The sequence below is a fragment of the Canis lupus genome, chromosome 8, assembly GCF_003254725.2.
Source record: "Canis lupus dingo isolate Sandy chromosome 8, ASM325472v2, whole genome shotgun sequence".
Classification (NCBI taxonomy): domain Eukaryota; kingdom Metazoa; phylum Chordata; class Mammalia; order Carnivora; family Canidae; genus Canis; species Canis lupus.
In genome coordinates, this window is record NC_064250.1 from 11,793,781 (window position 1) to 11,812,684 (window position 18,904).

Genomic DNA, 18,904 nt, shown 5'->3' on the forward strand with positions numbered 1-18,904 from the left:
ACACCAGGGAAATCAGCAAACACTACAAATCAGGGCTTTTTTTTTTTTTTTTTTTTCTTTTTCCTCAAGACAGCCATTTTGCTTGTATACCACTACCTTATACATATTTGAATTTCTGATCTTTGAATTGAAATATTTATTATTCTCTATTGGTCATTGAGATTAGTATAATCTGGCAATCCAATCAACATGCCATACACATATTTTACTTCCATGTATCATTAATAAAAATATTGAATAAGACTAGATCACAAAAGAGCACTGTAGTATAAGATATCCACAAAACAGTGATCTTTACATATGTTGTTCAACAGGTTCTCAGGAAAACTCCTTGCTTCTGTGCTTCTAAGTGATTACATCCTTCTGCTCACTTTATGCTTATGAAAACCTAATGGAATCACGAATACCTGATCTAGGAATTCACATCCTTGCTGTAGGGATTTAAGTCATTAGATTTTGGGTGTATGTTCTTAGCAATTTAATTATGTTTAAAATCTGGTTAGTAGTGTAGTAAATAACTGGTATTGCTACAAAATTGCATTGAGAAGGTAATAGGATTGAATTTCTACACAAGTTGACAGTCAATTAAAATTTCCATATATCCAATGAGTTAGCCAGTTCTTGGCCGGGGAGCTAGAACAAATGCCTTCCTCCTAAGCCGATCACATCAAAACAGGCAAAATTTATAATAAAGTCAAATCAAGACTCAATGCATCAACTAAAATGTGAGCGTGGTTTATCAAATACAGATCAAAAGCAAGAGATAGACTAGAGAGCACCCACGATATTTCTTCCTTAAATTCCTCTATTTTTTATTGTCACTGGAGGAAAAATAACACATTAAAACCTCCTTACTGAATTACTGTCCTAAACCAATAGATCCATGGGGCTTGTTCAGCTAAAAACCACAACAGACTTTGTAATGCAGTGATGTAATCTTGGCTTTGTGTCATTTATATTCAACCTAAAAAAAAAAAAAAAAAACAATTTTCCTGAATAGACAGGCTGACAACAATATTGTTCGGTGTGGGTTTTTATTTGGATTCTTTCCAAATGGTTCACATGCCTTCACAGTAACACATCATGCTTGCTTACGTTTTTTTTTGCCTGAATTCCAAAGTTTGCCCCTTTTACTAGCTTTCTATTTTTCTTTTAAGGTCTCAGTTATGTTTGTAAAACTAACCAGCTCCACCACAAAATTAGGATGTATCTTGCAGAGTGCATTCATTTTACTTTTTGCATATTTTTCCCGAGGTCATGTCAAGGTTAGTTTGAATTCCATCCTACATTAAGACTTCTTTCACAGCTATTTAGCTCGGCAGCCTACTCCCCGCTGGGGTCTGCCCCTTGGGCACGTCAAAGCTTCAGACCTGACAAATCACACACAGATGAAGCTGTACAGTTTTTTAAACAGTTTCATCAGTAACTTTTTTTTCTTTTTCACTATCCTCCCTCATATTGAGATTTTTTTTCCCTCTGAATTACCATTTAAGGAATTTTAAATTCTATTTGAAACATTTTGTTTTCCATCAAAATTGCAAACTAGCAATATCATTTATTTTCTAGTAAATCATACTAATAGCCTCCTAGTCACCAAGACTATACACCAAAAGACCCACAGACCTTTCCTGACTAGTGTAACTGTAATTCCATTGTTAAAATCTATTTGTAGCAGGAAGCTTAGTGTTAGAAAGGTGGTTACATCTACCGGAATCAGGGGGAAAAAAAGTCAACCATAAAAATGCATTGAGTTTATGACATATTACGGGTTGAGCCTAGAAATGTTTCTCAAATGGTTCGTAATATGCTCTTATCAGTATTTTAGCAAAGAGTGAAACTAATGGTGCAACTCCATTTCCTGTTTAATTGATGAAGTTAAAATGCTTGGTTGCTAATGAGTGTATTAGCAAACAATGTCCCCTCTACAGGCTTAAGTAAATCAGGATTTTTTTAAAGCAGTTTATAGTCCTTATTTCTATATAACAAAAAAAAAAAAATTGGCTGTCACAAGATTGCTAGATCAACTGAAGAAATGGTGTAATTATTGCTGTATAGTCATTTTGGCAATGTCAAATGGCCAGATTATAGTTTTCTAGTTCTCACACTAGAAAATAGTTATTTTCTTTTACAAACCATAGGCTTTTCATACATTTTCATTCAGGACAAACAATACCTGAAGATCTTAACTGCAGACTAAGCAAAAAACTTAGAAGTGAGAAGGAAAAATAATATTTGAATGATTCTCCTCTCCTTGGTCCTCTTTTACAGTTACTCAGTATAAAAGCACCCAGCGAAGGGGTCTTTAAAGGTTGCTTGGTTGAAACTAATTAAAGACAGGTCTAAATAGAAAAAGAAAAGAAAAGGGGATCAAAGGAATTACATTAGGTGTCAGGATGTTGTTTGGGGACATTTTATTTAGGTTTTTCTAATTCTATTCCAGGAAAAAGCAAAATTCTAAAAATGTTCATTTTGTTTTTTGCCATAATTCCACATTTGCGTTATTTTTGCAATAAGATACGTGTCAACAGGCAAACATCTTGAAGAAATCATTTCGGCATTGGCGCATTAACACATTATGGTGAAAAGAGAGGCTTGTGCTTTTCACGCAGTGCATTTCAGTCTTCAATTAATGTGAAAGCACTACAATGCCTATGCAACTTCTCTTGCCTAGTGGTGTACCATTTATCATTGCAGTTTTACATTGACCTTGACACCCACTTCATTAGAATAAAGATTGTCTACCATTTAGGTTACATTGTTCCTCTGCACAGAGACCCCATGCAAATTTCTGTTCAGATAGAAGAGCTGCGAGGCTGTCAGAGGTCATCTGCATTAAATGATTGCTGCTATTTTCCAACTGCTTCTTTTCATTCTACTCAATTCAGGGTAGGAGGATCAATCAAGTCCTCTGCCTGAAACAGTGGGACTGCTGGGAATATAACTGTTTTGGGTAGTAGTGGATATGCCCTAAACAGTATTAAATATTTAATATAAACTCATTAAAGGCCATGCAAAGGCTTCAGAAAGATAGAAGATTTATATAGAAATCTAAGGGGCTAGAGAACCTTTTAAAAAATAAATAGAAGAATAATAATCAATTTTATAATTTTAGATAATGAGATCACAATAGTTCTGAAACTTAGTGAATCTTTTCTGTGGAGACTTCTTTCTTACCCTTGCCATGGGTAGGGAAGGGATGAGACAGGCAGGCTTGGTGTTCTTATGCAGTATTTCAACATGAAATCAGAATGAAAAGTTACTGGTTCTTGGTGTTTTTATTTTTCTTTTATAACAATGAATTCTACTCTGGGTATTTGTTTTCAAAGGCTTGGGTATTTGTTATGTAAAAGAAATGATTGGAGAAATAAGTTGCCAGGTTTCCTACTTAAGTTTTCTGAGTGATATAATTGGAATTAAATTATTAATGGGAGATACTTTAAAAAAGATTGTTTTATGATCTTCTATTAGGGAATTTGCAATTCATTTTAATATTTGTAGTTTGATTTATATTAAAGATAATGCAATCTATGTCCAATTAACAATACATGGCCAATGTAATGTGATTTCCAGATCATGCAAATGGAATAAGCTAGAAGAGGGGGTAAAACTCAATTCTTAACCTCAGATGTAATTTGCTGTGCGAGTTCTGGCAATTTTAAATGACATTGCACTTTTTAATTTTTCCAAAGGCTCAGCAGCAAATTTATCCCAATCAAGAAAGCCTATTATTAATTTACAAGGACAATTGTAGGAGTCTTTATAATTTCTCCGTGCAATTATTCGCCATAAATTGCTAATGATAAAATACAAAGAGTTTGCAAGAAATAACGACTATTATTTGTCTTGGGCTTGAACCTTCTTCAATCTGGAACATCTTCCTGGAGTGTAGGTGATAGTGGCTCCATGTGAAACATCACATGCGTTGTGAAATGCTGGACACTGGTGTTCTGGAAAAGGGGGCAGCACAGGAGCTGCGGCAAAGACGGCACTGGCCTCTAGCAGATTCCTGCACTCGGGGGGCATGTACAGCTGAGCCGTGGACCCTGGACTTTCATATAAAAAGACTCTTTGTTCGCCACTGAATGGCATTAGGCATGGACTTGCTGAGGGGCCACCATGAAGCCTCGCATGAGGAGGGCAAACACTAGCCAGAAAGCACAATACGAGAGTCACAGACAGACACATCTCTGCATTTTGGTGCAAAAATGCATATTTTCACGTATAGTTTTACCAGTAGTTTGGTGTTTTGGTGTATTCCTAGCATGTGCTTTCTTGTAAATAGACTAAAATACATGTTTTGTTTTGTTTTTTCCCTCGCTGTATTTTCTCTCTCTTTCTGTTGTGAGTTTAAGGGAAAGGGGATTATGCTGGATATACAGGTGTTTGTGTGTGGTATTACTTTGCACTGGGAAAGATACTCAAACTTGATATTCTAATAACCAGATCATTTTCCTTGCTTTAACCCTTCTTGATATAAAGTCACGTAAAGCCCAGTTAAAATGTGGCATAAGATGTAAATGTTCAGACCCTGAAGACACAGAATTGGACAGCTCTATTCTAATAATCAAGAAAATTCTTTGGTTTAATTCTTATGTTTCTTGTAGCCAAAACTTCACCCTCTGCTCAGCAATGTCTGGTCTCTTTTCAGCATAACCAACAGAAGCACCATACAAAAGTCTTACAATGGATGTCTTAATCTCTCTGTGTGCTTTTAGAGCATTATTTTGAATTCCATCATGCTGCCTTTTTTCTTTCCTCTTCTGAAGTTTTATTACAACAGCAGAATTCCCAGGGAGCTTTGGGGGCAAGGTTCACATAATATAGCCCTGAAGATTTGCTTAGGTGGAATCCATCCCCCAATCCTGGCCATCTTTTGATGATCTTTCTATTTCAAAAAGATTCACTGGGTAGTCTTATAGCATTAGCTGTATGTAGTTTATTTTCTATTTTTTTTATTTACTAGACAGTGAGCATCTACAACCCTTTCATGATGCTTTCTTTCTCTGACCTCACAGTGACAAGGCATCTTGTTCTTTAACATTGAGGGAGGCAGAAAAATGCTTGAGTTGCTCAATGTGTGCCTTCTATACCAGTTTCAAAATGGCTTATTCTTCTGGTTTCCATGGTGACAATTAACACTGTTTCAAGGCATTGTTCCAGTCTCCATTTGGGCAGAATTTTTGGTGTGATTTTTAACAAAAAAAAAAAAAAAAAAAAGATTTTAGGAGGGAAAGAGCCTTTAGCATAACTGTCAAAAAAGTTATCTCAATCAAGTCTTTATGCATTTCTAATTATATTTACTTTCAGAAATCCGTGTTTTACTGGCTTTGTTTTATAATTCGATTTTAGCATTTGTGTTTTTAAAAAGCAAGCACTGAGTAAGAATTTCTAAAAACTTCTTTAATTTTTAGTTAAAAATAGCAAGCTAGTGTTTGTGGTTATTTTTAGCTTTGTTTTTAAAGTTTTCTTATATACCTCCCAGTACACATGGGAGTGGCATTTTGGATAGGAGTAGCCTGTGTCTTTGATTTAGATCATTCACGTATCTATTAGGAGGCTTCATTAGTCAAAATTGAATTGGCCAGGCAAATACACTTAATAATGTAAATATGCCCTTTCAATAGAGTATATTTTATTTTCGACTAGACAGAGAGGCCCACAGCAGGTGCTGTGGGGAAATTAAATACTGGATGCTTATTTACCTTAGCACTCAAGGAAAGCCATCTGACTTTAACTTTGTTAATCTCATTTTTGGCTATTGAAGAGTAGTCCCTATCATAATATCCCCAGACTATAGGACACAATGGGGCAGTCTCTGCTCACTTGCTGCTGTGGGTGAAATGAATATGAAGATTAAATTATCTTCTCTCCACAGGAGAAAGTAGCCCTACTTGATAGGATGACTGAGAACTGATGGAGCTGGCAGTTGATTCTCCCCATCTAAGGCTTCTTTGCTGAAAAGATGTTGAAAGAGAGAAGAGCAAAATGTCTTGGGTATCAGCAAAAACAACCCTCTGGCATTGTTACACATATATACAACTTGAGGTCCTAAGTCATATCAGATTCAACCTTCAGAGGGCCTCAAAACTTAAAGTCAATATCTGTGCCTTAAATTACATGAGATTCTGGTACCCCTTGTGCATATACTGATACACCTAATGATTAGCTAGATTCTTCTAGCTTTTATAGTTTGAAAGCATTGTCCATCAATCACATCTTTGATCAAGCTATTTATACAGTAGGTTACATGGTGGTGAGACAGGGAACATACGTAAAGACAAGTTTTTTAATGTAATAACCTTTTATAATAGCCATTGCAGTGACTACTTGTACCACATTTCCTAGAGAAAATTATTTTACTATGTCTAAAATTAAATTAATTGCTTTTTATATTTTTTTATTATTACCAGACTATCATTTTTATGAGACAAATCTAAACTGTCCTCTGTCTTGACTGATCTGTTGTGTGGGAGCCCTTAAAAGTTGGGGTAAAGAGAGGGATGAGCTTGTCATAAGTGAAGTGATAACTGGTTGAGACTGCTCCCAGGTGGCACAGTCAGAGGACTCCTTCTATCAGTGAACATGGCATAAGCAAAAGATTTAAATAGGATTCTTCTGCCTCCCTGAAATGCTGGTTTCCCCTATATTATGTCAAAGAAGTCTTACCAAATTAATTATGTAAATCTTTGTCAGCAGCATCATCTTTAGATGGGAATCTGATTACCTAAAGCAGATTGCCCTCTCCCAATCATCACTCTGATAAATAAAACACTATCTAGGTTTCTAGAATACTTGTTGAGTGTTTTGTCCAGAAAACTCAAGTGGCCAGTGTTTTTTAAGTATTGGAGTAACATGGGCCTGGTAATTGCCTGCCATCAGAAAATGCAATCAGAATCTCCCACGTGTCACAGGTCAAATTCTGGAAGAGTTCTGATTATGCATATTCATGTAATTTTGGATACTTTGACACTCTGATCAACATTCATTAATACTATGAAATGCTTTAAATCATCTCACTTAAAACATTTTGTTCTGTGATCCACAAATGACTAACATTTGCAGAAGTTTACATAATACAAATGATGTGTGTGTTTAGTGTAAATGAAAGATTAAAATATGAAACAAAGTATGCAAACATATACACATAAATGCTGAGTATCTATTACCCAAAACAAGGATTTCATACCTTCTTTTCCTATAAGCTACTTCCAATTGTATTTTAGTTTGGGATCTTATCTAATACTGTGTTTTCAGGGTGAATAACATGCTTGGTCATGTTTTGGACTTCTTGATTTGCTACTTTGCCCAGACAAAAGCTTTTCTCTTTGGATCTGATAAGGCGACCCTCTTAGCTCAGTTAGAGCAATAGAGCAATACTATCAAGGGCCTCAGTGGCCCAGCTTACGTGCCTCAAAGGAAAAAATTGGAGGATTGCCATTACGTTTTGGAAATGTGCTAAAGTTGTAAATATGGATAATGTTTTAACCAGAATCTAGTTTTCTACTCAGAGGTGTTTTTGTGTGTAGTACATTTTAAAAATATAGTCATTTATAGCTATTTGTAATTTAAAACTTTCTAACTATGAAGTTATCCAAATAGAGTTATTTGAAGAGAATCACTTTAGAAACTGCCACTATAGAAATCACTATAGAAACATTATTAAATGGCACTTAGGTTATCTCTAGCAAAGCATCTCTTAGCAGAGACTCACTTGGCAGTTTATTAGAATATAACGTATATTGGGGGAGAGGTATCTGTAGTAAATTGTGATGTTGGGGGACATTTTGTGGTAATCATTAAAGAGGCATAGATTTGTAAACATTTCTAAAGCACTGATTTGCTCTTTTTTTTTTTTTTTCTCTATATGTACCTCTTCTCAGGCCCACACAGTTTTTAAGTAAAAGAAAAATGGGGAGAAAAAGTGTTAACTGAGAATTCAGGAGACTTACAGGCTAAGGAGGAAGTTCACACAATCTTTAGGGATCATTTTATTTGTACCTGTACCACCAGTTCTTTGTGGGGCAGAGATGAGAGATGGGCAGTACTCCGGAGTCACATGTTAGCTGAAATGAACTGTGATATTAAATCTCTCTGGACCAGGTATTTTCCTGTTTGGAATATCTTAAATCAAAGATCATTTGTGTGTGTAAACTTTACTTTAAAAATGACATAAATCTTAGTCAACTAAATGCAATCCCTTGGATGTTGATGTATGTGTGAGTGATATATATTTGAAATGTTTCTGTAACATTCCTCAACTACTACAGATACTTGGATTTAGCCTCCCCATAAATTTTATTGGAAACAAAAACATTTAACACCCATGAGCATCACTAACTCTATGCTGAAAGACTCTTTAAGAACACCTGTCTCCCTAGTGAGATCTCTCCTTTTCTTTTTCCGTTTCAGCGGTACAGTGTGGAAATGTCCATCAGGGACCCGAAAAAGGCGGAGCTGCTTAGTAAGGTTGAAGCACTGAAGAAAGGTGGCGTTTTACTACCAAATGATCTCCTTGAAAAAGTGGATTCAATTAATGAAAAATGGGAACTGCTTGGGGTATTTGCATTTTTATTACTGTTTGTAGGTTATGTGTACATTTTTTGTGTAGTGAAGTACTCTATCTGTCTGATTTCTAATTTGAAGCACAAATATCTCTCTCTTTCAATTCACCACCTACCTTTCAAACAAGCTATTTATGCTATTATGAGAGAAAAACACTGCTTTTCCTCTTCTGTTGCATTTTTTTTTTTTTACTCTGAGCTTGTCTTCTCTCAGATTTTAATAATTTTGGTTCTTTAATACATAAAAAAGTAAGTAAAATATGCCATGTATTATGGGTATGCACCAAGTCAACTATAATACAGTATATCTGATATACACTGACTGTCATGCTTGAATGAATGTTAATAGAATTTATTCTGAAGGTACATGTTAGAGACATCCACTGTTTAACTATTTACTGTACCCTTCAGATGAAAAGTGGAGTTGTCACTACAGCTTCCAAGTCACAAGAAAGCCACCAAAACAAAGATGCAAATCTGACCCAAATCTGAATTGCAGAATGAAATCGGCCACTGTTTTGTGCCTCAATTTCCAGCTCACTTTTAACAAAAGCCCCCCCCAAAAAAAAAAGTTTCATGTAATTCATTTCACGCAATGATGGGCTGGGTCTCAGCCAAAGACTGTGTTGCAAGAATCTGGCAAAAAGGCAATATAGAGATTCTGTTAACCACAGACCAGGATGGCACTTGTGCAAGAGACAGTGCTGTCCTTTTGTTGGAAGACAGCTGAGAGAGAGAGGTTAAACTGTATTTTTTCATCAACGTCTCTCCTAAATTGCCTTCACTTCAAATCAAGGGTAAGCTAAATTTGTCAATTACTTAAATGATTAATTATAACAGCAAAGTATGGGCGGTGTCAGCTATGGAGCATAATTTTGCATGCCTTCCCTTTTCTGCCTTTTTTTTTAATTTTAAAGAAATAATACTCCAAAAATATTTTGAATAAAAAGCTCTCCATGTACCTTGATGACTTGGAGGAATGCCAGTGTTCGGTTTATGCCATACTTAATCTAGGTGATTAAAAACTGCAAGTTTAAATCCTTGCTTTCTCATCTAAATTCACTACACTCTGCACTTGTGCAAAGTAACTTAAAACATTGAAAGTTTTTATTCTGACCTACTGTTACTTTTTACTAGTAATTAGTGGCTTCCACTTTATAATATGGTGATTGAAATCAGAACCTGCTAAATTCCACAGAATTCGTTGATGATCTACAGGAGAAACGTGGTTAACGTATGACATTTTTAAAGGGTTATTTCACTAAATAGATGAGATCAGCAACTTTATGTGCTTGATAGAAAGAGCAATAGTTTATGTTGTATTTTAATATATCTATTTCTAATTTGATAAGCAGCTCACAATAATCTTTTCTGAAAATTGTTTGATGTTATATTGCTTCCTCAACAAAAATTGTAAATCAAGAGAAGATTAAAGAAAGAAACAGTATTTAGCTATCCTTCATGAGTCAGATACAAAAAATGGTTGTCATTTTGACAAAAATACCCTTTGAGTACAATAGGCAGAATTTTGTAATGATTTAGGGGGTGAGAAGGGTAGAAGGGAGACTTTAGCAAAACCTATGCCACACCAACACCACCAGGCATCCTGCTTTAATTGGCATGATTACATTTTAATTGGCATGAAAAAAATTTAAAGACAAGGATTTTAACTTCTAACAATAGTAAAATAGAGGGATATGGTTTTTAATATTACTTTCATCTAAGGTGAACAGTGTGGAATGGAAATACATTAGAATGAAATGTCAGTGGTGCGTACAGTTTAATCTGTGAAATTTTGTCCCCTGTGCTGCATATTACTCTGTCTCAATTGCATATTAAACAACCCTATCAAGGCAGGCATTGGCATCTGCTGTGCTGACACAAATTGTGAATTAAATGAAATTGATGTCCTCTGTCGTATATTTATGAAGACGGACCATTCTCTGAAGTATTCTGTTTATGAAGAATTTATGATTGCAAACTGTTCCAGAACAAAAAAGTGGCAATAAATTCTTTTTTGTGACCCTACCCTCCAAGGGCATTGATTTCACCTCCTGCTGCTACTTTTGTTACAGCATAAAAACAATAGCTAAATCTGGATTCCACCGAGGGTCTTCAAATTATCAATATTTGCACCATGAAAATACAAGGGTGTTGCCAAGGAAGGCTATTTTTCTGTTATGATCTCCTAAAGATACTATTTACAGAACACTACGCAGCAAATGAATGTTTGTTGACTTAATTTTATTTGTGTTTTAAAGCTTATTTTTGTAGGTTTAATTCATCATTATAGATTAACTCCTACTGATTCTCCAGAGTGTTTTCCTTAAAAAGAAAGAATGAAAGAAAAAAAAAAAGCCCTCTCAGCTGCACGTTCATGCCATAGAGGTTAATCTAAGAAGGCTTCTAGAATAGTGGATTGGGACTTCTTTTGACACGTATATTAGAAAGTCTAGCATCCAGAAATGCAAAGTGGGAGAAATTGTGGGGTTGAACAATTTCCAAGTCAGGTAACATGTAACAACAGCACCAAGGAGGCTACCCCTTCTTAACAGCCATGGTTTGGGAAATTGTAGTTTATGAAATGAAAGCAAGAGAGAGAGAGAGAGAAGAAAAAAAGAAAGAAAAAGAAAGAAAGAAAGAAGAAAGAAAGAAGAAAGAAAGAAAGAAAGAAAGAAAGAAAGAAAGAAAGAAAGAAAGAAAGAGAAGAAAGAGAGAGAAGAAAGAAAGAAAGAAAGAAAGAAGAAAGAAAGAAAGAGAAAGAAAGAAAGAAAGAAAGAAAGAAAGAAAGAAAGAAAGAAAGAAAGAAAGAAAGAAAGAAAGAAAGAATGAATTTAATTCTCCATGCACAATCTACTCTTGGCCTCTTTAGTATATTGATTAAACTCGGACTTCTATCTCCTGAAAATATTATGCAGGGAATATTTTACTGTAAACTCCTGTCATGAGAATTTAAATGAATTTTCATCAGTGACCATAGTGAACTTTTCCTTCCTGTTAAAGGAAATTATAAGTGAATGAGGTCTTCTTAAGCCTCTAGTGGTAGTCAGAACAACACACATTGCTCAAGAATTCAAAAATCCTAAATGGAACAATGAGCTAATCTGAACTGAATGTCAGTTGTGAGGTAGCAGGTGCAGTGGGACACCTTCCAGGTGGCTCTTGTTACTAACCAAACTATGGTATGTTTTTGGTGCTGAAGCTAATCTATATTTTTGGTTTTTGTTGTTGTTGGTTTTTGTTTGTTTGTTTGTTTTTGGTTTTGTTTTTGCTTTTAATCTGATGCATTAGAAAACCCTAGGACAGAAGATCCAGGACACAATGGCAGGACACAGTGGGTCTGGTCCACGTGACCTGCTCTCTCCTGAAAGCGGAAGCCTGGTAAGGCAGCTGGAGGTCAGGATCAAAGAACTGAAAGGGTGGCTAAGAGATACAGAGCTTTTCATCTTCAATTCCTGTCTGAGACAAGAAAAGGAAGGAACAATGAATGCTGAGAAACAACTGCAATACTTTAAGGTAATAAAAAAACAATCAAAGTTGATAAAAAGCTTTCTTTATGGTAGGGATGAAATATTTATCAAGTACATAAAGTATTATACCCATGTATCTATGTATCACTGTGCACTTAAATGTTTCTTTGAATTTATAGACACCCTCCACATTTCTTGTATGCCAACATCTTTGTGTGTATAAAGATGAACATTAAGCATATCAAATACACATTGTATAGGGGAAATCTCTGCTGCTTGTGTGTTTTGTGCAATGCCTGTGGAGGGAGGGCTTTGATAAATTAAAAGCAGACCAGCAAACACTAAAAAATACTGAAGACTTTGAAAGGCGGACCTAAATGTTCCATAAATAATGTGGCTAAAAATACTTCCATAAATTGATATGATAAAAGCACATGATTTAATTGAAGACCATTAATGCTAACAAAAGGAAACATAATTTTTACATATGAGAGAATCAACTATTTATAGAGAGGGAAGAAATAAAGTAAGAGGTTCCTACATTACAGGCATAGTCCATTGTAGAAAAATGCCAACCTTGGCAACACAGCTGGGTGCGTGTTCATTGTATATCCGCAAAGAAGAAGCATTTACCCCATTTGTTTCCATGGTATATGCAAGATCTATTCAAAAGCAGTTCAGAATTCAAATATTTTCTTTTATTGCCTATGCTAGCCTGTACTACTTGAATCCTCCTTTAAATGTGGTAATTATTTGGGCTCTGAGGCTTTGGGGTTATAGGATATGAATTTGGTACAAGAAACCTTCTGGCATGAATGGTCTCAAAGAGGAGAAAGGGGGAAACCAAGAAGGAAAGAACTTCTTAGGACCAAGCAACTGTTTCTTTTCCAAGCCTTCCAGAACCAGGTTTTATTCATTACCCCCACGCCCAGCCCCCGACCCTGCACCCACCATCCCCTCACAGCCCTATGGTCTTCCAGCAGTGGATCAGAGAATTTAGTCACATGTGGCCCATGGTTTACCTCCTGCCTTCCAGACAGCAGGCTCATGTTGCTCACCTGCACAGCCTAGGAGGAGGAACCCTTTAAGATAAGACCACCATACTTCCTAGTAAACTGCATTGCACACCTACAAATTGCTTTGGTTGAAAACCTCCTCTTCTCCCACTGAATTACAAGACCAAACTGGAAATTAAATGAAAGCCTCTTCCCAAGGCAAATGGATTTTTACTGTTTAAAATCTAACATCCAGAAGATTTGTTATTTCATCTCTTCCTGTCTTGCCCTAACCTCCACTGCAGGGAAATGAAGTCTTCAGATGGTTGAATGCTGTGTTATTTTGAATTTGGCATGTACCTTATAAAGCATCCTGGTCATTAGTAGGCTGGATGATGTGAAATATATTTTTTCTCTATAGTATCTATATCACAACTTTAGTGAACCAGTTAATGGCCCCAGACAGTTGTGTAACCTTGGTCATGTTTCTCGTATTATCCCTCGGTGCTTCAGTTTCTTCATCCCATAAGATGAGATACCAATAGTATTTATTTCACACAGTTATGAGTTTACATACATAAATTATTATTTCTACTTTTTGTAATGGTTCATTTAAGGGATAGGAATCTCTTCATATTATAAACCTCCAAATGTAACATAATAATTAGAAACAATGACAGGAAGTTTGTTATTACAATTATTTGTATACCTACCTACTCCCATATCTCATAGATATTTAAAAACAATCTCCCCACACTTTTGTTATTATTATAAGTTGAAGAATGAGCAGTTCTATATTAATATAGCTGATGCTTCCAAAGACATTAGCTTCATGCTTTAGCTTTGTATAGTGTCATCAACAATATACAATATTGCTGATACAATGTACAATATACATTGTGAGTATATATATGTATGTGTCTCATTTGATGTTAATAGCAACCTATGAAGTGGAATCTTGATTTTGCAGGATGTGCCTATGGAAACACACACGGAGGTTAAGTTTTGCAAGTCCAAGGCCACATATAATGAGTGGTAGAATTAGGTTTTAAATCCAGGGCTGTCTGAGTGTAAAGCCTATTCTCTGAACTACTATGCAAAATTGATATTTATTGATATTTATTGAATGCCTTTCAATGCTGGATGGCTCAAAGGAAAAAAACAGGACAGAACTAAATGTCACTATTTCTTTGTGGTTGGTTTATCAATCATAATTTCAGTAATTTGGCCAGAATAGCAGATAGTCTTAGCTACTGAAGGTCTTGGGAGGTAGAAATATTTGTGTTTTTATTTTACATTTTTATACTACAGCAGTGTAAACTTCTTTGCCATGGGTCACTTTTTAAATTGAAGTGTTCAAACTTTCAGAGTTTATGGAGCCCTGATAATTTTTCTCTATAACTTGAAACTTCAGTTCCTTCTACAATTTTGACCTTGAGGAGTTTGATCAGATAAGCTAAGTGGATCTAGCATGATGGCACTTCTTTTTTGTTTTGTAAGAAAGCTTTATGCCTGTCTGTTGGAATAAATGTCTTTCCTAGCCAGAATTTTAAATATTTCTGAGCTGTTTACTCTTTAGCGTTTAGTGTATGATTAATCAAGTGTTCTGTATATTACCACATTCATTGGATGAATTAAACCAAATGTTTGTAATATAATAATAATGTAGCATAATGTTTATAACCTGTCAAAATCATAATTGATAATAGGCATATGCAGAATAAAAACTTTTACCACAAACCTAAAGAACAGATACCCTCTGCCTTTCTAAGTGATAAAGCCTCTCCAAAGAGCGTTATTAAAGAAACTTTACGTGTGGAACTTTTTGTCACATTTCTCCTCTTCTTGTGTGTTCCCAAATGTCTTCTGCTGTCAATGGTCACACTGAAGACAGGCTTTATCCACAGGACTTAGCTTTATGATTCTCCATTCTCTAAAATCTCAGGGTTTTAACAGAATGAATTCCTTTATGTGACACCCGGAGTAATGATAGATAAGCAGTGCACTACCCCGGAGAACAGGGTGGGAAGGTGCTGCATATAAAAAGGAAAACCCATTACTTTGTAGACACAACTGTTTCCTTCTTAGAGTTTGGTCTGGGTTGAGAGAAAGGAATAGGATCTTAAGTATTAGGAAGAAGAGAAAAAGCAGTTTTGGAATGTATTCTTTTACTTTAAGGCAGTAAGTGTGATAAACATGGGATAAACAAGACAAAATTCTACCTAAGAAAGAAAGAGTCAAAGTCCAGCACAGGGAGATACACGAAGGTGTGAACCTAAGACTCCTGGGACAGAAACACAGAATCATCGAGGAGTGAACACCCCATTACAATAAAATGTGGAGAGCACATCAGAGAGTTAATGAGGTCAGCTGGCAAAGGACCCCTTAGAGTCCTCTGTGTGTGTGTAGCTCCAGTGCCGTTGGCTGGAAAGCACTACTTTTTAATGATGACCCTTCCAAGAGAAAATAATTGCTTAATCATATGTTTCTTATATTTCATAACGAAATTCATTATCCTAGAGACTCGAATTGGGGAGAAATTATTCATGACTAGCTAAAAGAGGCTGTAGCACTGGACTGGGCCCAGAACCAGCCCAGGAAGGCAAGTTTAGAGCTGCCAAGAAGCTCTGTCATCAAGAAGGTGAATGAGTGGAATAGATTTAGTAAGCTTGGCTGTGATTAATGTCTCAAATTTGCTTAGCAATTTAAATTTGACCAAGCACTTTTATCCAAGCTATTATACTTAAACTTTCCACTAATTATGTAAGATGAAAATTATGATCACTTTCTTTTGGGTGTTTTTATTTATTTTTATGAATGGCGAACTTGAGGTGTGGAAAGTCAACATGACTTGTTGGAATCCTCACAGCAACTAGCATCAGAGGCAGAGCAAAAGCCATGGTCTTTGGGTTCAAATTCCAGTATTCTCCCATCTGGTCATTCAACGATCTTTCAGAATAAACACTGAAACCTCATTGTACACTAAATCAAGGGTTGGCCAGCATTTTGTTGCAAAAGGCCATATAACACAATCTCTGTCACAATTACTCAACTCGGCTGCTGTAGTGTAAAAGCAGCCACCAGTAATATGTAAATGAATTAATATAGTGCGTTCAATAAAACTAATTTACAAAACTATTTACAAAAGCAGACAGTGGGCCAGATTTGACCCTCAAGGCCTTAGGTTCCTGACCCTGCTCTAGATTACAAAAATTACCATAAACATGGGCATGGCTACCATCTGCATCTCCTTTGAGGAAAGGAGGCCATGTTAGAATTACAGTAGGAGGAACAAAACATTCTTTAATAATTTTAACAATGACAACTAATCCTTACCAAGTGTTTGTAGGATGTAAGTCACAGTTTCTAAATGTTTAACCTCCACTTGCTTATTAATCCTTATCACCATCCTAAGGCAGATAGTTTATTATCCCGTATGTATAGATGAGAAAATGGTGGCAGGGAAAATTGAAGTTATTTGCTTAAGGTAGTAAATGATAGAGCCAATAGTCTGTTCCAGAATCTGCCATTACTTTGTAGACTCAACAGTCCCTGGGTTAAAGATCTTTTTCTGAAAAGAGAAAAACACATTAACTGGTAGCCTCCTCTTGTTCCTCATCCCATTTCTGAATACTCGGGCAGCCAGCTGAAGGAAGTCAGTGAGTCAGAGTTTTAAATCTTGGAAATTAAAATTTTTAGGATACAGTCTTTAAAAGGATGTTAAATTAACTATTAAATGTGTAGCATTACTAAGTAGTTACTCTGAAAAGGATTATCACAAATACATCTTTTAATAAAAGGAGATAAATAAAAGAGCTAAACACAGTTCACATGCTTTGAGAAATATTTTCCCAAATCTCACTGTGTAGTTTCCAGAAGTAAAAATTGGACCAATCTAGCCAAGACATTTAGAGGGAATTTCCCATGTCCATTATAACCAATCTCAAATGCCACCACAAATAATCACACTTCCTGTGTCCCTCACAGCCCATATTTTTAAGGAGATTATGTTGGAAGACAGAAGAGGATATTTTGGAAGTTTTGGAATATGTGAAAGGAAGTTGTGGTTCCTACAGGTCCAGGATCATCCCTGCTGCTGTTTTCTGGAGCCATTACAAACTTTGTAATGATGTTGTTGGCAAAGCTGCAAAGAATTACAGTGATTCAATCTGGCTGTGACAAAAGCATCTGAATACTTTCAAAATCAACAGATATCAGATGAGACTTAATCTTTTCTATATGTCTTAGATAAATTTTTTTAAAAGCTATAATATTAACCAAGTACGTTTGTCAAAAGAAAATACTGAATTCAGCTTTTATCAGGTATTTTTTCCCACCATATATTAAAAAAAAAAAATCTATCATCTAACACTTTAGTAATTTTAAGTAACTGGTTACAATCCAGAACTGCCTTTTAAAAAAATTTGGCTGGGTTAAGGTTTAAATTCAAAGATAGATTTAAGTAAATGTTACACACACTACCATCTGGGGGTAGTGGGAAGATCTACAGGAAATTTTTATAGGCAGTCCCAATGCAGCCTTTTAAAGTAAATAAAAGGAAACAACAGAGGCCAAATTCTTTATGAGCATACCTTTTACTAGAAGAAGATGCTGAATGATTTCTATGAAGGAGAATGAGTTGAGGATACAAGGATATAACTGTGTACTTATTTCACATGTGTCATTTGTATTACTGCTGTCAGGTAAACCAGATTCATGGAAATTAAAGACAGCACCCCAAGATCACTACCTGAGCCGAAGGCAGATGCTCAACCACTGAGCCACCCAGTCATCCCTCTTAACTGATCACTTAACATTACTTAAATATCATTTTTATTGTTAATAAACCCAAATTAGGAAGAAACTGGGGGAACAGAATTGCAAACTTGTCTCCATACTCTCCATTTAATCTAGGTGTAGGATGAGAGCAGTGCATCTGACCCATAATAGCGAAGAAACTTACACCAATGAGTTCAAAATGCTTGGGTTTATAGTGGTTCTACCTATTTCTAATCCATGATCTTTCTTAAAGTCCTGGGTTTCTCATCTTAAAAATGGGGATAACAGGGCACCTAGGTAGCTCAGTGGATTACGCAGCTGACTCTTGATTTATGGCTCAGGTCATGATCTCAGCGTTATGAGACAGACCCACGTCTGGGTCTTTACTGAATTTTCCCCTCTCACCTGTGAAAAGGACGGCTCTTTTAGGGTAAAATAGACCAAATCTCAGATTATCAAATGTGGGTATTCACATCAGACTATTTTTCAGCTTTTGAGCAAGATAGCAAAACAGCTACTTAGAGTCCTTCTTCTTCATTTTTTGTCTTCCTGATCTTTTATAAACACTCTTTTTAGACCTTCATTCTATTTCTCCCAGATTACTGCTCTACACACACAATTAGATATCCATTTAAGGAGATAAACAAAATTTCTTTTTTTAGTGTTCATAATGAGTTGTCAGTCTTCTATAACTTTAGCACCATGTCATTCTTTTACAATTTACCAGTTAATAGTATTTATTGAGTACCCTCATTAGGTGATGTTAGTTGGCAACATTATAATCTAGGATTTCTAGCTATGTAATCTCCGTAAATAATTTCTTTTTGCCTGATATCCTTTATTTGTAAATTTAGGTTTTTGGTTTGAAAGGATTCCTTTCACCTCTAGCATTCTGTGATTCTGCAGTAGGCATCTTCTTCCTTTGATAAATTTATTCAATTATAGATGCCATTTAATTCCTCTACACAACACTTTGAGTTTGGCACAAAATTTCTGATACATAGCCAATTCTGTGTACCAGGAGTCATGTTTACTTCACTGGGAATGATGCTTCAGAAGGACAAAGGCATCTTTTGAACCAGAGTTTATTGCCTTTGGC

At 35.7% G+C, this 18,904-nt stretch overlaps 1 protein-coding gene across 5 annotated transcripts in view; it reads left to right on the forward strand.

The window, feature by feature from the left end:
• The window catches only part of AKAP6 (A-kinase anchoring protein 6), a 539,834-nt gene that overhangs the window by 443,460 nt on the left and 77,470 nt on the right, over window positions 1-18,904 (forward strand). For all 5 annotated transcript variants that reach the window (XM_025443999.3, XM_049113620.1, XM_049113619.1 and 2 more), the window contains 2 exons: window positions 8,410-8,556; window positions 11,853-12,077. In XM_025443999.3, the coding sequence (XP_025299784.1) occupies window positions 8,410-8,556; window positions 11,853-12,077 (372 nt within the window). The remainder of the gene's footprint in view (window positions 1-8,409; window positions 8,557-11,852; window positions 12,078-18,904) is intronic.